The sequence below is a fragment of the Zootoca vivipara genome, chromosome 2 (assembly GCF_965207765.1).
Source record: "Zootoca vivipara chromosome 2, rZooViv2.hap1.1, whole genome shotgun sequence".
In the NCBI taxonomy this organism is placed as follows: Eukaryota; Metazoa; Chordata; class Lepidosauria; order Squamata; family Lacertidae; genus Zootoca; species Zootoca vivipara.
This window is the reverse complement of record NC_142584.1, coordinates 6946761-6965811: the sequence shown is the minus strand read 5'-3', so window position 1 is coordinate 6965811 and position 19051 is coordinate 6946761. Positions and strand designations below refer to the sequence as shown.

Genomic DNA, 19051 nt, shown 5'->3' with positions numbered 1-19051 from the left:
GTACAGTGTTTGTTATACAGTGCAAGTTCCCTAACATCAGACAGTTTTTCAAATACACGCATCTGACCTTTTAAGCAATGTTCTGCATATTTATTCTTTTTATATAACAGTTTAGCTCAAAATGGGTGAGTTTGTGTGAGTTGGGGTGGTGGTGGATCAGATTCAGGGCTGCTCTTTTAGAACAATTCATTCATGGTGATTGGTAAGACTTACACCAATGCTGGCAGGAAATGGGGGGGGGGGAGAACAGTGGTACCTTGGTTTGCAACCGTTTTGGATTACAACCCCTTTTTTGGGGGAGGCCCCATTGTTGAAAGCACGCCTTGGGTTACAACCTGTTTTGGTTTACAACTGGACCTCCGGAACGGATTATGGTTGTAAACCAAGGTACCACTGTATGTGTTCATTTTCTTGCCTTGCTCAGGTTGTTGGGGATTCTTTAGCCTTTAGCTCTTGATGCTCTTTTGACTGGTGGAAGTTTTAGATATAATTTTCACACCAGAGCTGCTTCCTCCCCCGGTGCCTTTTCCACTCCCGGAGCTGAAATTGCCACCTCCTGAGCTGAACCCACTGCCTCCACCTCCTCCTCCACCAAAGCCAAGTCCACTTCCCATGCCACCTCCCCCAAAGCCCAGACCACCAAATCCCCCTCCTCCTCCTCCAAGACTAAGACCAAGACCGCTAAATCCACCGCCGCCTCCTCCTCCTCCAAGACCGAGACCAAGACCGCCAAATCCGCCTCCTCCTCCTCCAAGACCAAGACCGCCAAATCCTCCTCCAAGGCCGCCACCTCCTCCTCCTCCACCACCTGCACTGGAACTGACAACAGCTGTGGGGGAAAAGGGGAAAGTTTATTAGGCGCCCATGGGGTTGACAAACTGGACAATTCCATTTCCCCGCCCCAGTTATTCATGTTTCTAATAATAAGTTCAATTTCCACACCAGTTTGCACATGCAGTCATACCTTGGAAGTTGAATGGAATCCGTTCTGGAAGTCCATTCGACTTCCAAAACGTTTGGAAACCAAGGCGCGACTTCCAATTGGCTGCAGGAAGCTCCTGCAGCCAATCGGAAGCTGTGGTGGACATTCGGGTTCCAAAGAAGGTTTGCAAACCAGAACAATCACTTCTGGGTTTGCGGTGTTCAGGAGCCAAAATGTTCGACTCGCAAGGTGTTTGACTTCCAAGGTACGACTATTTTGAAAAGTTCTGGAAATTCACCAGTGTTTTAGAGCCCATTACAGTGGTACCTCTACTTACGAATTTAATGCGTTCTGAACACACATTTGTAAGTCGAAAAAAATTGTAAGTTGAATCCCATAGGAATGCATTGGGAGAAAAAATTCGCAACCCTATCTAAAAAATCGTAAGTAGAAAAAATCCTATCTAAACCACATCCAAGATGGCGGATGGAGCTCCATTTGTAAGTAGAAAAATTCGTAAGTAGAGTTATTTTTAAGTAGAGGTACCACTGTATACACATTTTTGCAAACAGTTTCCATATGCATTTTGGTATATAATTCTCCCTCATTGCATTTAAAGGCACGTTTTCACCCAACATACGTGAATTTTGAAGGATAGCTGTGTTTCAAGCTTGCACATTAGGGTGATGACTTTTTCATTTTTTTCCCCTCAAAAATTATTTCCTGTAGCACAAATGGATGAACTTTTGCCTATTAATGACTAAAATGAGGTATATTCCATTGAAATATTAAAAAAGGTTACGCACAAACCGTTTTTTAAAAAATTGTATGCCGTTTTACCATTTCATAAAATTGTAGTAACAATTCTATATATATTTCGTATCAAATTTGGACACAACACCACATTACACAATGGGGAGTGTTCTTAGCAACATAGGGTATACAAATGTCACACCTGCGCAAGGTAAAAGCCCCTTTTTGGGACCTCAAAACTCAGCCAGCAGACCAATGGTGGGAAAAGAACCTACAGGAGAGGTAGCAAAACATCGTCCTCTAGCGGCGTCTATACTGTTACTGCAGCTAAAAAAAGCTTCCTTGTATAATGTTGTATATATGTGACTCTAAAGCAGGGGTCCCCAGACTTACCGCGCGGTGGGCCGGAGGGCAGGGGAGTGCGCGTGCAGCGGGCCGGAGGGCGGGGGAGTGCGCGCCCGTGCGCATGCGCACACGCACACGGGCGGGGAAAAAATCGCCGAAAATCGCTTGTGCGCATGCGTATGGGCCTCCCCCGACCCGGAAGTGCACCAGAAATGACCTCTTCCGGGTCGGGAGAGGCCCATACGCATGCGCACAAAGGATTTTCGGCGATTTTTTTGCCGGTTTTTTAGATTGTCGCTGCGCCGCGCGCCGTGAGAGCGGGCGGCGGCAGCGGGCGGCGGGGGTCGTCGCGGGCCGGATTGGAAGGCCGATTGGGCCGCATCCGGCCCGGGGGCCGTAGTTTGGGGGCCCCTGCTCTAAAGCTTGGGTTCAATGGTCAAAAAACTGATAAATAATTTTTTTAAAATCATTTTGTGCATGAGGTTTTTTAATCAAATCTCATTGAAAGTAAGATTTTATCTCATCTTTAATGAAAGCTCACCAAATTATGATACAGGGAAATGAGGTTGTAAAAAGGCCATCACCCTATTGCACATTGTTTCAGGAAATTATATAGGTTCACATCAAATTGAGAACTGAACCAACTTCCCCCTCCATTCCTAGGTACCAGGTCTAATAATCAACTCATAGTCTAAGACAATTGCCAAAATTTTCTGATTTTCTTTTGCTATTTTAGCTCCTCTGGTCTTCACCACTGATGGATGCAACTATGGATCAGTGAAGGAGGACATGTAAAAAAAAAAAAAGGTAAAGCACCCCTGGATGGTTAAGTCCAGTCAAAGATGACTATGGGGTTGAGGTGCTCATCTCGCTTTCAGGCCAAGGGAGCCAGCATTTGTCCACAGACTGGTCATGTGGCCAGCATGACTAAACCACTTCTGGTGCAACAGGACACCATGACGGAAGCCAGACTGCATGGAAATGGAGTAGGTATGGATAGACAGCATGATCCAGTGGTGGGTAGGAGTGAATGGGGAATTCCCACAGCAACTGTACTCATCACTCTCATGAGCTACCCAACTGGGATTTTGATCTGGACATCTCACCATAGGTGGAAGGCCAGAAGAGGGGAAAGATACTCCATCCTATTTGAAAGCAAGAAGAGAGCTTGTTTGCTGGTGATAAAAGGAGAGGGCACGGCTGAGGAAGAAGCCACTTGGAGGAGACTGGTAGAAGGAGGAGGAGGAAGATTGGGATGAAGCAGCAGGCTTTCCTCCTGTGTTATGGGACTTAGGGGGGGGGAAAGAAAGGTGCAGTCCTGGGATCCTCAGCAGAGTGGATGTCCACTGCACAAACCAACTTGCTGCTTTTATGCCACCCCCTGCTGATCCAAGGCAATCTATGGGAACTTGCCACTCTAAGGGCCTTGGTTGCTTACAACACAGTCACTGTTGCCTTCCCATGCTGACTGTGGGAATCTCCCTGGGAAAAAGGGACCAGCCTTTTCCTTGGAACAGCCCCAGCTGTGTGCTATTGTTCCCAGCTGGTAGTGCTGGAAGAAGCTGCTGCCTGGAATGCAATACTAAGGAAGGAATCCGATCAGGGTGCCTAACTGGGATGGCAGCCCTTCAAGATCTTCTCCAGGGTTTCCAAAACATTTGGCAGCTGGGGCATAGCCTCTCCCTAGATTAAAACTGCAAGCTCTTTCCACTTTCACACACCAAGAGATGCATCTCCCGCCTTGCAACTCTGGGACAGCCTGTTTAATCTTGTCTCCTGGCATCCCTCTCTCCTGTTCGTTTGCCCAGTCATTTGGGCCTCAAGGATGGGATGCTGCTTTCTGAATTATAGGGGTGCTGCTGGGACTCCCCCACATCTATGCCTGATTTCTGTAGTGCAGGAATTCCCTGTGCATCATTACTCCATTGCAATGATGCCAGGGTCCAGATGTTGGCAGAGGGAGAGAGAAAAAGAACAGAGATCAATGCTGCGTGGAAAGAGTCATGCAAATGTCTAACATGGCAGCTTAGTTCATCACGACGCACCAGCTACGCCCAGAGATCTGAAATATTCAGTTTCTCTCAGCTTCTAAATTTTCGAAGTCTTGGGTCAGGACAGGGTGGGCCCAATCACAGGGATGAGCCGGGGTGGGGGGGAGGAGGGGCGGGATAGGTAATGGGTCGGAACAGGGTGGGGGAGTCACAGGGATGCGCCTGTGTAAACATAACACGTGTAAAACAGGGGGACTCTGAAGGTGAGGGGGGTCTGAAGGGGGACTCTGAGGCTCCATTTAACTGACTGAGCCACAGCAATGCGTGGCAGGGCCAGCTAGTTTGGGAATAAATGAACCAATCCTCATCACATTCTTAATAACTTATTCTGGGCCAGGAGCCCAGCAAATAAAATAAAATGCTCATGATACTTACAGAAGCTTACGGGATTGACTCCTTCTCCAGTTAGCCTGTTGGAGAAGAAATAGCCAGATGAAAAATGGCTCATCTATTACAATGAATATGGTCTGTTGTATATATAAGGGACAATGTTATCTGTTAAATAGAGTTTCCAACATCTACAACAATATATTTCCCTATTTGGCTTCCTGTGTGATATATACAGTATCAAAAAAAAATCTACTGAAGATGTACTTAAGATCTGCAAGAATTTGGAAAAATAATTGATGCACAATGGAAGCAAAGATATTGATGCTTAAGATCTGAGCTGTGTTAGAGCAATACCTCAAAGACTCTCAAAGTCCATGCCACCACAAGGAGTATTTCTTTCCCTACTGCAACAAACACTCCATCACAATTCACAAGATTAGCGAAATGATTTGTGTACTAAAACATTTTATTTTGTGTTTGAAGAAGATAATCAAATGTTGTATTACTTATTATTGCAATTTTTTATAATAATAATTTGATTATCTATAGCTCGCCCTTCTGGCTGGGTTTCCCCAGCCACTCTGGGCAGCTTACAACATATCTAAAAACATAATAAAAACATAAATCCTTAAAAAATCTTCCCCAAACAGGGCTGCCCTCAGATGTCTTCTGAAAGTCAGATAGTTGTTTATTTCCTTGACATCTGATGAGAGGGCTACTGAAGGCCCTCTGCCTGGTTCCATGTAACCTCACTTCTCACAGTGAAAGAACCGCCAGAAGGCCCTTGGAGCTGGAGCTCAGGGAGGCTGAACGATGGGGGTAGAGACTTCAGGTATACTGGGCCGAGGCTGTTTAGGGCTTTAAAGGTCAGCACCAACACTTTGAACTGTGCTCGGAAACGTACTGGGAGCCAGACAAAGCAAACTTAACAGGCATCCGTTGACAGAGTTGTGGCCATTGCAGATATTGTTTCATCTCCACATAGAGTCCCCTGCAAAAAGAAACTGAAGCAGCTCATACGGTTATGATCTCTTTAACCAGCTCACCTATTCTCCTCCCCTTCCAGCAGCTTCCTGTAGGTGGCAATTTCAATATCCAGTGCCAGTTTGACATTCATGAGCTCCTGGTACTCCCGCAGTAGGCGGGTCATTTCTTCCTTAGCTTTCTGTAGAGCATCTTCCAAGTCAATGAGTTTGGCTCTGGCATCTTTGAGAGCTAATTCACCTCGCTCCTCAGAATCCGCAATAGCTGTCTGCAGATTTGCACACTGTAAGAAGGAAGGTGTTGTTAAATTCCTTGTCCTCTTTAGTCATTAGTATTTGTACATTCATTATTATTGCTATTATTGCTATCATGATTATTACTGTAAATATTGCTGCTATCATCATGTGTTAATTTATTTCTTAGTCTTTGAATCAATTAGGCTGCAATTCTATTTTGTAAGGAGTGAACTTGCTTTTGAGTCAATGTACACAGGGCTGCTCATTTTGGGGTATAAATTTTATTTCCGTCCTTCCCAGATTCTATTGTCAGTTCAAAAATGGCAGTTTTCATTTTAATGAATTCCCACACTTTACAAAGTTCCAGAGCCCAAAACAGGACTTCCTTTCCCCGTCACCCCACAAAGTAGTGACAAGGCTATCCAATGCAGATGGCTTATGTCATGTGACCCTTAACCAACAGTTGCCTTTGAAAGCATTGTTACATTGCCTACTGGGAGAGAACATTGCATCAATTACAGATTTTCTTACCTGGTTCCTGGCGTTTTCAATTTCTGACCGTATCCTTTGAATCATCCGGTTGAGCTCTGAAATTTCACCTTTAGTATTACGCAGATCATCGCCATGCTTCCCTGCACTAGCTTGGAGCTCCTCAAACTATTACAGCAGGGAAGAGAAGGGAAGGCAGAGATGGGTTGAAGGAAAGACACAATTACACAGCCCTGGTCAGCAATGAATGCCCCCCGATCTGAGAAAGCCCATTTTCAAAGATTCTGCTCATCCACAATCCTCATTTCTGGCATTGGCTGTTGGGAGGTCCAAATGACATCACCAAGGGGACTGGATTGAAGAAGCTAAGCAGAGCTCTGCTGGATCTAGCTAGCATCCTGTTTTCCCAGTGTGGCCAACTAGATACTTATGGAGGAAACCTACAGGCAAATCCAGCAAAATGAATAGTTCTCTTTCACTGTTTTTCCTCACTGACTGGTATTAAAAAGCAATGATGCCTTTCATCCTTCAGGCAGTTCACTGGTTAATGACCAGTTAATTTTGGGACTGCCAGTTACTGGCACCTAACACTCGACTCAGTCACATCTCAGCTGAAAGGACATGCCACATGGTTGAACTTTGCAAATTTGATATCTGAATTAGTCTCTCGTGTTCTGAATGTGTTTTGGCTCAAGATATTAGACTACTTAGAAAGTTAGAGTAGCTCGTGTGGACTTTCTCTATTTCTCCTCAGGGAGCAGGATTCAAACTGTTATGCAAGTGGATTTCTGGGACTATCCTGGCTACAATCCAATACGGAGATAAGATTTATAACAGAAATCTTGGGACTAGATTGTGATATCTTGTAGACCAAACTAGATGTGACCTGTTAAATGCACCTTTGCATTTCATAGACACATTCTTTAAATTGGAAATAGCAACCACAGTGGCAGAGGAGAGACTGAGAATTACAGTGCGACCTCGACTTACAAACTACTCGACATCAGACGTTTTCGACTTACGACGAGCGGAAAAAGTGGCTGCGTGCTTACGATTTTTTCGACATCTGAATGGAAAACCCGTTCGCGGCTAGATGCGGTTTCCTCGACTTATGAGTTTTTAGATGCGGTTTCCTCGACTTACGAATTTTTCCAGTTCCAATGCATTCCTATGGGAAACCGCTTTTCCTATGGGAAACTCGACTTACGAAGTTTTTAACCTATGAGTGTGCATTGGGAACGGATTAAATTCGTAAGTCGAGGTCCCACTGTATTGGGATCACAGCAGTTGGGGAGCTGGCATTTAATTATTTCCTTCCCTGCTTAACTATGACTGCCCCCCCCCCAATTACTTCATATTTACTCCATTCCAACCTCCCCACCAAGCTTAAAAGATCTTAAGCATCTCCAGACCCATGTTTTATCAGAGGTGTCCCTTGGACGTACCAGGGCCCAAGGGCCACTTTCCATGCTAAATCTGCTCACCTTAGTTTGGTACCATGCCTCTGCTTCAGCTCGGCTCCGGTTGGCAATGTCTTCATATTGTGCTTTCACCTCAGAAACAATGCCATTCAGGTCCAAGTCTCGATTGTTATCCATTGAAAGGATGACAGCAGTATCAGACATGGAGGCCTGCAACTGACCTAGCTCCTGAAAAACATAGAGGACCAAATCTGGCTAGAAAACATTTCATATTTTGGGCGTTATTGGGGTGGGACAGGATCAGATTGGTAGGTGACACACATCTGTAAAATAGTCAGCTTTCTAGAGAACAGGGTCACATGGGGGAGACCTTGACATTCATAACAAACAACAACAATAATAACAACTGACGATTCCGAATTTTCAGTGGCAGATGGATTTTGGAGCTCTGGTGTGAAACATCAAATCTTTCTTCTATACATCATTAACAGCATCTAAAATTAGGACTATTGTTTGTGAGAAATCACATTAAGACAATGTAAATCCAAATGTTTAGGGGGGAAAGCAAAATGTAAAAGAAAGGATGGTATTTAGAAATGTCTTGCTTCGTCACAATGCTGTCTTAACATTTATCAGCCTGATTTTTAGGTCTATGTTTTGAAGGTAAGAAGAAGACTGAATACCGCTTCATAGAGTGCCCTCAGGAAGTTGAGCTCATCGGTCAGGGAATCCACCTTGGCCTCCAGCTCCACCTTGTTCATGTAGGCAGCATCCACATCCTAAAAAGACAGTAAGGAACCAATTTTTTGTGTTTTTATATTCTAATTTTGTTCCGTGAACTGCCCTGAGACCTTTGGATATAGGGCAGTATATAAATTCAATACATAAATAAACTTTGCTTGGATTTCATTGGAGAGAAAACAGTGAATGGGCACAATAATAATATAAAAGGATCCAAATGCCCAATCTTAAGGAGATTCATGATTGAGTTACAAAGGAAATGTTCTTTAGAAGCATTTGTTATTATTTCTCTCTCCCTTTTTATCTCAAAAAGAGCCATCTTTGTCAGCACAGACACTATTTTGGGGAAGAATAGGGACACCAATATGCCCAAGTCCATTTACTGCTTATTTCCTTGCTCAGCAACTAGTCTCCTAAAGGGTGATATGTGGGATAGTGGGCGGTGCCTTAGTCCAGAAAATGGCCTAAGAGCAAATTAAGGGTTTCAGAGAATTGTATTAGAAACAGAAATGAGAGCAGAAGTAGACACAATTTGCATATTCACCTCAGGTCAGGAACCCAAACCACACAAGCAGATGTAAGTAGCATCTACTATCTTTGCTTTTTTAAAAATCCACAAACGTTATACAGTTACATTATTTTCTGCATTTTTTAAAAAAATGTTTCCCTTCCATTGAAATGTATGGAGGTTAATTGTGTAATTAAAGGTAAAGGTAAAGGGACCCCTGACCATTAGGTCCAGTCGTGACCGACTCTGGGGCTGCGCGCTCATCTCGCATTATTGGCCAAGGGAGCCGGCGTACAGCTTCCAGGTCATGTGGCCAGCATGACAAAGACGCTTCTGGCAAACCAGAGCAGCACATGGAAACGCCGTTTACCTTCCTTCCTATTTATCTACTTGCATTTTGATGTGCTTTCAAACTGCTAGGTGGGCAGGAGCTGGGACTAAGCAACAGGAGCTCACCCCGTCACAGGGATTTGAACCGCCGACCTTCTGATCAGCAAGCCCTAGGCTCAGTGGTTTAACCCACAGCGCCACCTGTTTCCCCAATTGTGTAATTAATTACATATTTAATTGCATTAGTTTTGGCCATAGTGGACAGCAAGATGAATAATGTAGGTTATAGCAGAAGTTGAACTGCAGTAGAATACAAGCAGGGCTGATTGTGTTGAACACAGGATAGGATGGAAATCACTGCTTCCTTACACTCCTAGAACAAATTCACCTCCTCCTGATGCCAGTTTCTCGACTCTTTTGCTCCTAAGTTTGTAAGTGGGAGGCTAGTGGAAGATTTGGTTCCAGGTGCTGACCCTTTGCTTTCTTCAAAAGTCACTCAGAATATAGAACCAGTGAGATGCTTGCTACAGATGGTCCTGGGGAATAATCACATGTGGAGAGGGAGAGCTACCACCTTCCTTAAATGGTGCCCCCACATATTCTCTTTTAAAGCTGGCACAGAATGCATGCCTTATGTGTACATTTCCCTCCAGCTTAGTACAAAATGCACCAAGAGAAGTCACACCAAGCCAACAAGTCCTTTTCTTGCTGAATGAAACATAAGCTCAGATATAATATTGGGTCCCTCTTACTTAACCCAGCTGGTCATCAACCTTCAGAGCACGAAGCCTCACCTTCTTGAGCATGACAAACTCATTTTCGGCAGATGTGCGCCGGTTGATTTCCTCTTCGTATCTATCAGTACAAGAAGCAAAAAGTTTCAGTTTGTAACTGTATTACATCTATTCATCGTGCCTTTAGGCATTTCAAAATGAACCACAATGATAATGTAGTACATAGCACATACGGCACCTATTGCCATAAATCACCTCTGAAAACTTTTATCTATTTCCAGTGTGTTCCAAGTGGGTAGATATGATGTTAGGATATGAGCCCTGATTGCAGAGCCTTTGACATTGTACTCTGCTCACCCTATATATCTGCGGAAAAATACCCCCAAAGTCAGGGTGTTGTTTAGAGTGTGCCTGCAGATCATGGACCCCCAGATTTTTTTTTGTATGTTTCTGATTGGTACATGAATTCAGGGGGAAATTAATGGGTGTGTTTGTGATTTGATTTACTCACTAAACTGATGGTTGGTGGGAATAACTTAAGATGGTTTTATGTAGTGATGTTTTTGATATAATGGATGGGGATAATTGAGGGAGCACTGATTTGGTATGGAGTAGGATGTTTGGGAAATCAACTGATGTACAAATTAATTTAAGAATTTATCTGGGATCATTTGGATGGAAAATTAGTTGGTTCAGCTTCTGTGACATTTAAATTCAACAGTCACGCCCATATATCACAGTAGCATATGAAAATATTATGCAAGTATATGTCTGTGGGCCTCCAAATTTCAAAAACATTATCAAAATATTCAATTACCATTGAAGTTGCCTTTAGTCAACTGACTAGTATCCCTTAAATTCTTTGAATGTATCACTCAAGGTGTATCCTCATTCCCCACCCCGAGGCATCATTTGGTTTCAACTGCAAGGACCACCAGCTCTCACAGGAATCTCAAAAGTCCTTCTTGGGGAGCCTTTGTCATGAAAGGTGAGGTGCATGGCAACTTGGAAAAGGGACTTTCCTGTGTTGGCACCCCAACTCAAAAATGCTTTCCTCCAGCCTGCTCACTTTGTTTGCTGAGTTTTATGCAGCAGGCTATGGCTTTTTATTCTTCTTCAGGTTTCTAATGTTTCATTGAGTTAAGCTGTTTTACATGCCTTTATTGCTGCTTTGTAATTAATGTGTGTGCTTTTGGAATGGCTATTTTAATAGTTTTGTTTTTAAACTCTGGAAGCCACCTCAATTAAAATAATCATAAGAACCAAACAAGTAAACTATTGAGTTATGTTTTGCCTATCAGGAGTTAAGAAAGCATGTAAAGCTGAAGCCAAAGGTTCCAACTTTCATCTGTTAACCTTAACAGTCAAGGAAGATGCTGTGGGATTTGGCTGGAGAGGTTGTGGCACTCCTTTCCCCCACTGTGACAGTGTCCATTAGTTTTCAGGCTTGGAGCTGAATGACAGCCTGGGTAATTGAACTTGGGCTCCAGAGGCATTCCTCTCCTGATTTCTCTGCTCCAGAACAAACGGCTGTTTAACCTTGGGGTGGGGGGCTGCTTGAGGAATTGTACATGCCAATGAAAAAATAAAATCATACAAGAAATGATGTTCATGTTGGTAGCATAGCACAAAACCAGTAGCCCATACCTAGCAGCCTGCACACAGCAGAGGTGCATAGAAGCAGAGATGCGCTTGCAAAGCAAATCCCCCCCATGGATGACTTAAGCAGGTGAGGTAATCCACAAGCTCCAGACGAAAGCAATTAAATCCCCAAGTCTCATTAGCCAATCTGATCTGGAGACAAACTCTCACATTAATTCCACCTTTGAGTGACAGGTCTCATTGTGTCATCGTGGTGTGGTCTGAGATAGTAGCCCTCATTGTGTCATCTGAGGTTTGGGAGTTTCCCCTGTGCAAACTGGTTTTGTGCCAATTGAAGCCTTTACGAGTTGCTTTATCTTTGCACCAGCTATGAGAACCAGGACTGGCCCTACCATTAAGCAGCGAGGCCATCTGCCTCAGGCAGGGATGGGGGAGAAATCCAGTTTTATTTGCACCTTGATGAGATACCAACTAATTCACACTTGTCAAACCAATATGCAAACAAAAATTGTCCTTGAAAGTTCTCTAGTTTGATGCCGTTCTCCAGCCAGTGTGTTAAAATATGCATATGTTAAGGCAGTGTGCAACAGAATGCATACAGCAGTGAAAGTAACATGCAAGATAATAGATTATACAGTCACAGAATGCATTATATATTAGGGAAAATTGCTTGCAGAAATCTGTTTATTAGTAAAACTGCATCCAAAATAAGTGTATCAGGAGAAATTCTAATTAAATTCTGTTTTTATTAAAAATCAAATTGCTATGGAAATGTGGAGAACTGAATTTAATATTTTAAAAATGAGAAAGTGAGAGAGATCAAAATTGACAGATTTGACCACTCCTAACCTATGCTGACAGATTTTGACACCCACCCACACCCACACCCACACCGTTTTCATGGAGCATTAAACCCTTCCGTTCAGACCATTTCGGTCCCCAGCTCCAACTGTTAAAGAGTAACAATCATAGTAACATCAAGATGGTAATCAAAGTGGGCATATCTGGCCTGCCACCAAGTCTTGGTGGTACATTGCCAATTGGCACCCTCATGGAATCATAGAGTTGGAAGAGACCACAAGGACCATCCAGTCCAACCCCCTGCCAAGCAGGAAACACCTTCAAAGCATTGATCTAGATGCTATACTCCTATTGATGCAGCCCAGAATTGCATTGGCTTTTTTAGCTTCTGCATTACACTGTTGACTCATGTCAAGTTTGTGGTCTACCAAGACTCCTAGATCCTTTTCACATGTACTGCTCTCTCATCCAGGTCGTTGTTCTAGCATGCACCAACTTGGCACTCAACCTCAATGGCTTAACAACCAATAGGAACCAGCATAGCTTCTTTGTGGCAGAGGCAAATTCCAGAACACACTTAACCCAGGTGTTAGGGACAGTTGACCTGTCATCAGTCCCATCATTCATGGCCAATTGCTGGGGATGATGGGGTTGTAGTTCAGCAACATCGGGAGGGCCAACGGCTCCCGACCCTTGGCCTAACCCTTTGTTTCCTACACTTGGCCTGCCACTCTTTGTTCACCACTTTTGCCCATGCCTGTCTTACATTCAAATCCCCTTCCAAAAGCTCTCAGGGACAAACAAAAGAAAAACAAAGAATATTAGTATCTCTGACCCAAGAAAAGAACCGTCAAGCAAAATAGTCCTCAAAGCCTAACTACTGTCTCACTTCAATTGTCAGGACTAGCAGATGTTAAGGTAAAGGTAAAGGTAAAGGACCCCTGACAGTTAAGTCCAGTCACGAACGACTCTGGGGTTGCGGCACTCATCTCGCTTTACTGGCCGAGGGAGCTGATGTTTGTCCGCAGAGTTTTTCCGGGTCATGTGGCCAGCATGACTAAACCAGAGCAGTGCACGGAAACGTCGTTTACCTTCCCACCAGAGAGGTACCTATTTATCTACTTGCACTTTGACGTGCTTTTAAACTGCTAGGTTGGCAGGAGCTGGAACCGAACAATGGGAGCTCAACCCATCGCGGATATTCGAACCGCCGACCTTCTGATCGGCAAGCCCTAGGCTCAGTGGTTTACACCACAGCGCCCCCTGCGTCCCTTTAGCAGATGTTACAATGCCCCTAAATTGGATTTTCTCTCCCTCTCAGTGAGGCCTAGTCAGTGTACTAAATCCGTCTCATAAGGTAGGTTTCCCGGCCTTGCTCTTGCAGAAGGGGCAACAAAACAAAGTCTCAATGATACAGAGAAGACCAGCTACCAGAGAGTAATGCTCCTGTCCTTATTCCGCAGGGTGTAACCTGTCTTGGAGTATCTCTGGTGTTTAGGTGGAGCTGCTGCACAGATGTGTGTGATCATGGCAGTCCAAGAGAAGTATCTCTAAGTGAAGGCGGTCTGGCTTCCAGCTAATTCAGCTTCTATATGTTTATATGTGTATGCCCCACAAGCAGCTTTTCCATATTAACGTCTTCCCGGTTACTTGAAAAGTTGGCTTTTTCAGCCAGTAGCTTCAAAAGGGCTGAACCAAGCCTTGAGGCAAAATGTCCAGATTGTGATTCACCATATCCTTGTTTGACTCACTTTGAAAAGATTTGCCACTCTGCATTCTGAACTATTGTTGCGGCATTTGAAAAATTGGCCCAACATGCCAAGAATCTCCGAAAAGGCCCCTTTCTCTTGATTTCAACCACATCAAAATTGCATGACTGCATGACTCAGTCTTGAGTCAGTAGCCAGTTTCCACTACTCCCTGGTATTATTAGTAATTGCTTCTATAAAACGTTTTATCAGCATACGCTTATATTAGTCAAGTTGCCTTTGACATTTATTTATTTGCCATGTTGTTGCATTTAGGGAAGGGGTGAGAGAGTTGCTTATTTTCATATACTGGAGATATTCAAGAAAGGTCCTAGTCATATAACTTGTCTGAGACAACACAACTCTACATCTGGACCAAGAGAAAAGCATTGCTCTATCACGACTGCAAAGTTATTTTTTCAGAAATGACAGTATGAATCCAATATACACAACTGGAACAATTTTATAGCACTAACATACTCTTTTAACATCTAGGGAAATGCGATTAATACAATGTCATCACTGTATATGACAAAATGCAAGATAAACAAAACAGTTCCATGTCATTTTGTATCAGGAAGTTTTTAATGTTTGACATTTTAAAGTTTAAGTTGTCAAGTTTGATGTTTTATTATGTTTTTATATGTGCTGGAAGCTGTCCAGAGTGGCTGGGGGAACCCAGCCAGGTGGGCGGGGTAGAAATAAAATTATTTGATTATTTATTACCAAATATATTATGTGTATACAGGAGTTCATAGTGCATACAGGAATGGATGCTTGCATATGTCTATGACAGTAGCATACATCCCATTGGTAGAGTCTACACACCAGAGGGAATCTGAACAGCCTCTGTGTTTAGCCCGCTAGGGTACTGTGAGGGGGAAACAGTACAGAGAGCCCCCTCCCATCTTGAGGAGCAGTTCCTCCACCAGCAGCGGAGCTAGCGGGGAGGGGGAAGAGTCCAGTGGGGAAGGAGGAAGTAGGAGACAGGGCTCTGGCAGGATAGCAGAGCCCCTGTTGCACGTGAGAGAGGAAGAGAGAGCAGGGGAAAGGGGGGGAGAAGGAAAACATGGAAAGGAGACCCTTTTTTCCTCCGGTTCCGGAATTACGCAGGAGGAAACGCGGAAGGAGATTTGGGGTGCCCAGACTCTTATGTTGGAAGAAAACGCGGGAAGCGCCATTCCAGGGTTCTGGGTCAGACTAAGAACATGTATCCTGTACAGCTCTAGCACTGTAAATAGCCTGCACACAATAAAAGCATGAAAAGGCAACGGTCTGGAGAGTCGTTACTCTAGAGTAGTCGCAACGCCTCCTCTGTGACAGGTACATTAAAGCGGGCATTATCACAGCTACTCTGCTACTTTCTATCTCTGCCTATGAAGATGGTTCGAAAACCTCAGCTAGTACAGAATTCGGCAGCCAGGTTAATCACCAGGGCAAGATGATTTCAGCATATTACACTGACGCTGGCCCAACAACAGTGGCTACCAGTTAGTTTCCAGGCCCAATTCAAAGTGCTGGTTTTGACCTATGAAGCCTTAAACGTTTCAGGACCGCAATACCTCAAGGACCGCCTCTCTCCACATGAACCTACCTGGACCATGAGATCATCCTGAGGCCCTTCTTTGTGTGCCTCCTCCACATGAGGTCCAGAGTGTGTCAACACAAGAACGGGCCTTTTCTGCAGGGGCTCCCTGTTTGTGGGGTGCTCTCCTCAGGGGAGGCTCGCCTGACGCCTTCATTATACACCTTTATGCACCTGGTAAAAATGTTTCTCTTCTCCCAAGCCTTTGGTTGATTAACATTCTGTGTCCCTTTAAATGTGTTTTGTGGGATGAAGAGGCTATTGGTTGCTTTTGTTTTTATTTTGTTGTGTTTTTATTTTGTGTTTTTATTTTGTGACCCACCCTGATGTCTAGGTAAGGTAAAGGTAAAGGTAAAGGACCCCTGGACAAAAGGGGGTTGCAGCGCTCATTTTGCTTTCAGGCCGTGGGAGCCGGCATTTGTCCGTAGACAGCTTTCCAGGTCATGTGGCCAGCATGACTTAACCACTTCTGGCACAACGGGACACCGTGACGGAAACCAGAGCGCACAAAAACGCTGTTTCCTTTCCCGCAGCAGCAGTACCTATTTATCTACTTGCACTGGTGTGCTTTCGAACTGCTTGGGTGGGCAGGAGCAGGGACAGAGCAATGGGAGCTCACTCCATTGTGCGGATTCAAACCGCCAACCTTCTGATCGACAAGCCCAAGAGGCTCAGTGGTTTAGACCACAGCACCACCCTTTAACCCTGAGATCTGCCGATGAAGGGCGGGATACAAATTTTAATAATAATAATACTAATAATACTTTCTAACTCTGCACTCTCAAGTCTGCTGGAAGAGCAGATAAATATCTGCCCCCCCCATCAGATATTCACTTACTTGGTTTTGAAGTCTTCAACAAGATCCTGCATGCTCTTCAGCTCCCCATCCAGCCGCCCCCTCTCATTCATCAGGCTGCCCAGCTGTTTCCTTAGGTTATTAATGTAAGCCTCAAAGAATGGATCAAGGTTGCTCTTGTTGGCACCGGATTTCAAGCCTTGATCCTGCAAGAGGGTCCACTTGGTCTCCAGAACCTTGTTCTGTTGCTCCAGAAAACGGACCTGAAACAAAGGAACACATGAAGCTCTTTCTACTGAATCAGAATCCCAGTTCAACTAGCCCAGTCTTAAGAAGAGTCCCTCTGGATCAGGCCTAAAGCCCATCTAGTCCAGCATCGTAGTTCTCACAGTGACCAGTCAGATGCCTCTGGGAAGTTCGAAAGCAGGACCTGAACGCAACAACACTCTCCCCACCTGTGATTCACAGCAACTGGTATTCAGAAGCATGGCACCTTCAACAGAGCATTGTTTTCATGGCTAGTAGCCATTGATCTTTCTCAACATTGCTATATGAGATCCTCTTAACTGGAGGTGCCACAGGTTGACCTACTGCAGGTGCATTGAGCTACAGCCCCTTCACAGTTGAAACAGCTTGTGTGGGTTTCTTTTTCCAGGCAACCCTCGTGAAAAATGTAGATAACATGTGGCTTTGACATTGGTATGGTGACCCCCATCCCAATTTAGCCTCACTATTTTATATGGTTCTTACTGTGTGGTTTTATGTATTTTGCTGTAAACCACTTTGACATTTTTTAAATGAAATGGCAGTACATAAACATTTTTATATATAAATAAAAGCAGTAAACTGGGCAGTGCGATTGCCTCATCGCATCTTCAAACTGAAACTCATCAGACCCTGAAGAAAATCTTGCAAAGGTGCAAGCAGGGATTTGGGAAGTTGTGGTCTGGAGAGAGGCATGTTAGAGCAGACTTCACAAGGAACAGATCACAGGAAGCAGTCTTAAACCTGATGAGGGTATTTGTAAATTTAGCCTAATATTGGTTACTCTGACTGGCAGTAACTCTTCAGGGACTCAGGGAGATCCTTACCATCACCTGAAATCCTTTTAGATGCAGATGCCAGAAACTAAAACTGAGGCCTTCATTAGGCAGAACATGCTAAGCTAAGTAGTAAAGGGGGTAGAAATTGTGCAATTATTCAGTTAAATGGTAGCTTCTGCACCATGAAAAATAGTCTAAATCCTAGTTTTTCTTTCCTAGACAAAAGGAAGAGAGCCAAAATGAATTCTGAGTGAACAGAAAGCTCAACCAAATCCTCCCCCCAGTTTAAATTTGCTCACAAAAATGTTGAATTTATCTTCTCCCACTTGAGTCCATCCTCCACAATATTTCCAGTTATGGTTGATGGGTTTTAGATTAGAATGAAGAAACAAGACTTTTAACTATTCAGTTAGACTACTCTTGGGTGGGAGGGTGGGGATATCCTAACCCTTGAACTTAGAAAGTGAAATTCAAATTCACTTTCTGATGATTCGACAAACACCCTGAATGGGTTTTTTTGTGTGTGTATTGTTATAACACACATACACCTGAATTCCTAAGCCAGCCAGCCACCCAGACTCAGCTTGTCTCTATACTTACATGTTAAGACATACAGTATGCATTTGTCTTGAGTCTACCTCCTTATCCTCACATAAGGCATAAACATGGTTTTCTTCTCTTCCTGTACTATCCTACAACAGCTGAATGAAGTCTCACCTTGTCAATGAAAGAAGCAAACTTGTTGTTCAGAGTCTTGATCTGCTCCTTCTCCTCTTTCCGCACCTCTTGGAGAGAAGGATCAATTTCCAAATTGAGCGGTGCCAGGAGACTTTGGTTAATGGTTACTTCTTGGATGGTGCCACCAGCGCCAGGTCCACCGCCACCAAAGCCCAAGGAACTTTTGGATCCACCAAATCCACCACCAAAACCAAATCCTCCTCCTCCTCCTCCACCACCACCCAAACCAAAACCACCACCTCCAGCTCCCCCGCCAAAGCCATATCCACTACCAGATCCTCCACCAAAACCCAATCCGCTGCCACCGCCACCGCCACCAAATCCACTGCGGAGGTTGCTTGCTCTGCTGCTGGAAATTCTCCTAGTGCCACCAAAATTATAAAGACTCCTGCTGCCAAAGCCACCGCCACTACCGCCGCCACCACCAATACTGATCCTTCCAAAACTGCTGCCTCCGCCTCCACCACCAATGCCAATTCCGCCAGCTCTGGCAAGAGAAAGTGAGCTGAAACCAGATCTATTGCTACTTGGGACAATGGCAGAGGTGGTAGTGAAGGCCCTGCTGCCACCGCCACTGCCTCCTCCAGCCCTGATACTATAGGACTGCCGGTTCATCTTTGTGGATTGCCTCCGAGAGACGTTGCTACAGAGGAGGAAGCCTAAAGAGTGGTGCTCTGGTGGGAGAGCCCTTGAACATGCCTTCTTTTATCCTCCGGGGCCCCTGGGTTTGGCCGCTTTGGAAGTCAGGAGATGAATTTAGCGCATTCATGATTTTGACACACCTGGAACGCAGGTGTCCAACTGGACTTGTTCAATGCTAATTTGAAGAGAACACACACACACACACACCCCTATGTAGGGATATGTGCTTGCATCGCCTGAGGCCTTATGATC

The 19051-nt window shown here is 44.4% G+C and overlaps 1 protein-coding gene across 1 annotated transcript; it reads right to left on the bottom strand.

The window, feature by feature from the left end:
• Positions 1 to 446: 446 nt before the first annotated feature.
• Positions 447 to 18772, bottom strand: LOC118077351 (keratin, type II cytoskeletal 75). Its single transcript, XM_088664377.1, has 9 exons — positions 18137 to 18772; positions 16419 to 16639; positions 9905 to 9965; positions 8215 to 8310; positions 7595 to 7759; positions 6153 to 6278; positions 5448 to 5668; positions 4447 to 4481; positions 447 to 829 (listed from the first exon to the last, which is right to left on the bottom strand). The coding sequence occupies exons 1-9, from the start codon at positions 18770 to 18772 to the stop codon at positions 447 to 449; spliced, it is 1944 nt and encodes a 647-aa protein (XP_088520503.1).
• Between the last annotated feature and the right edge of the window lie 279 nt (positions 18773 to 19051).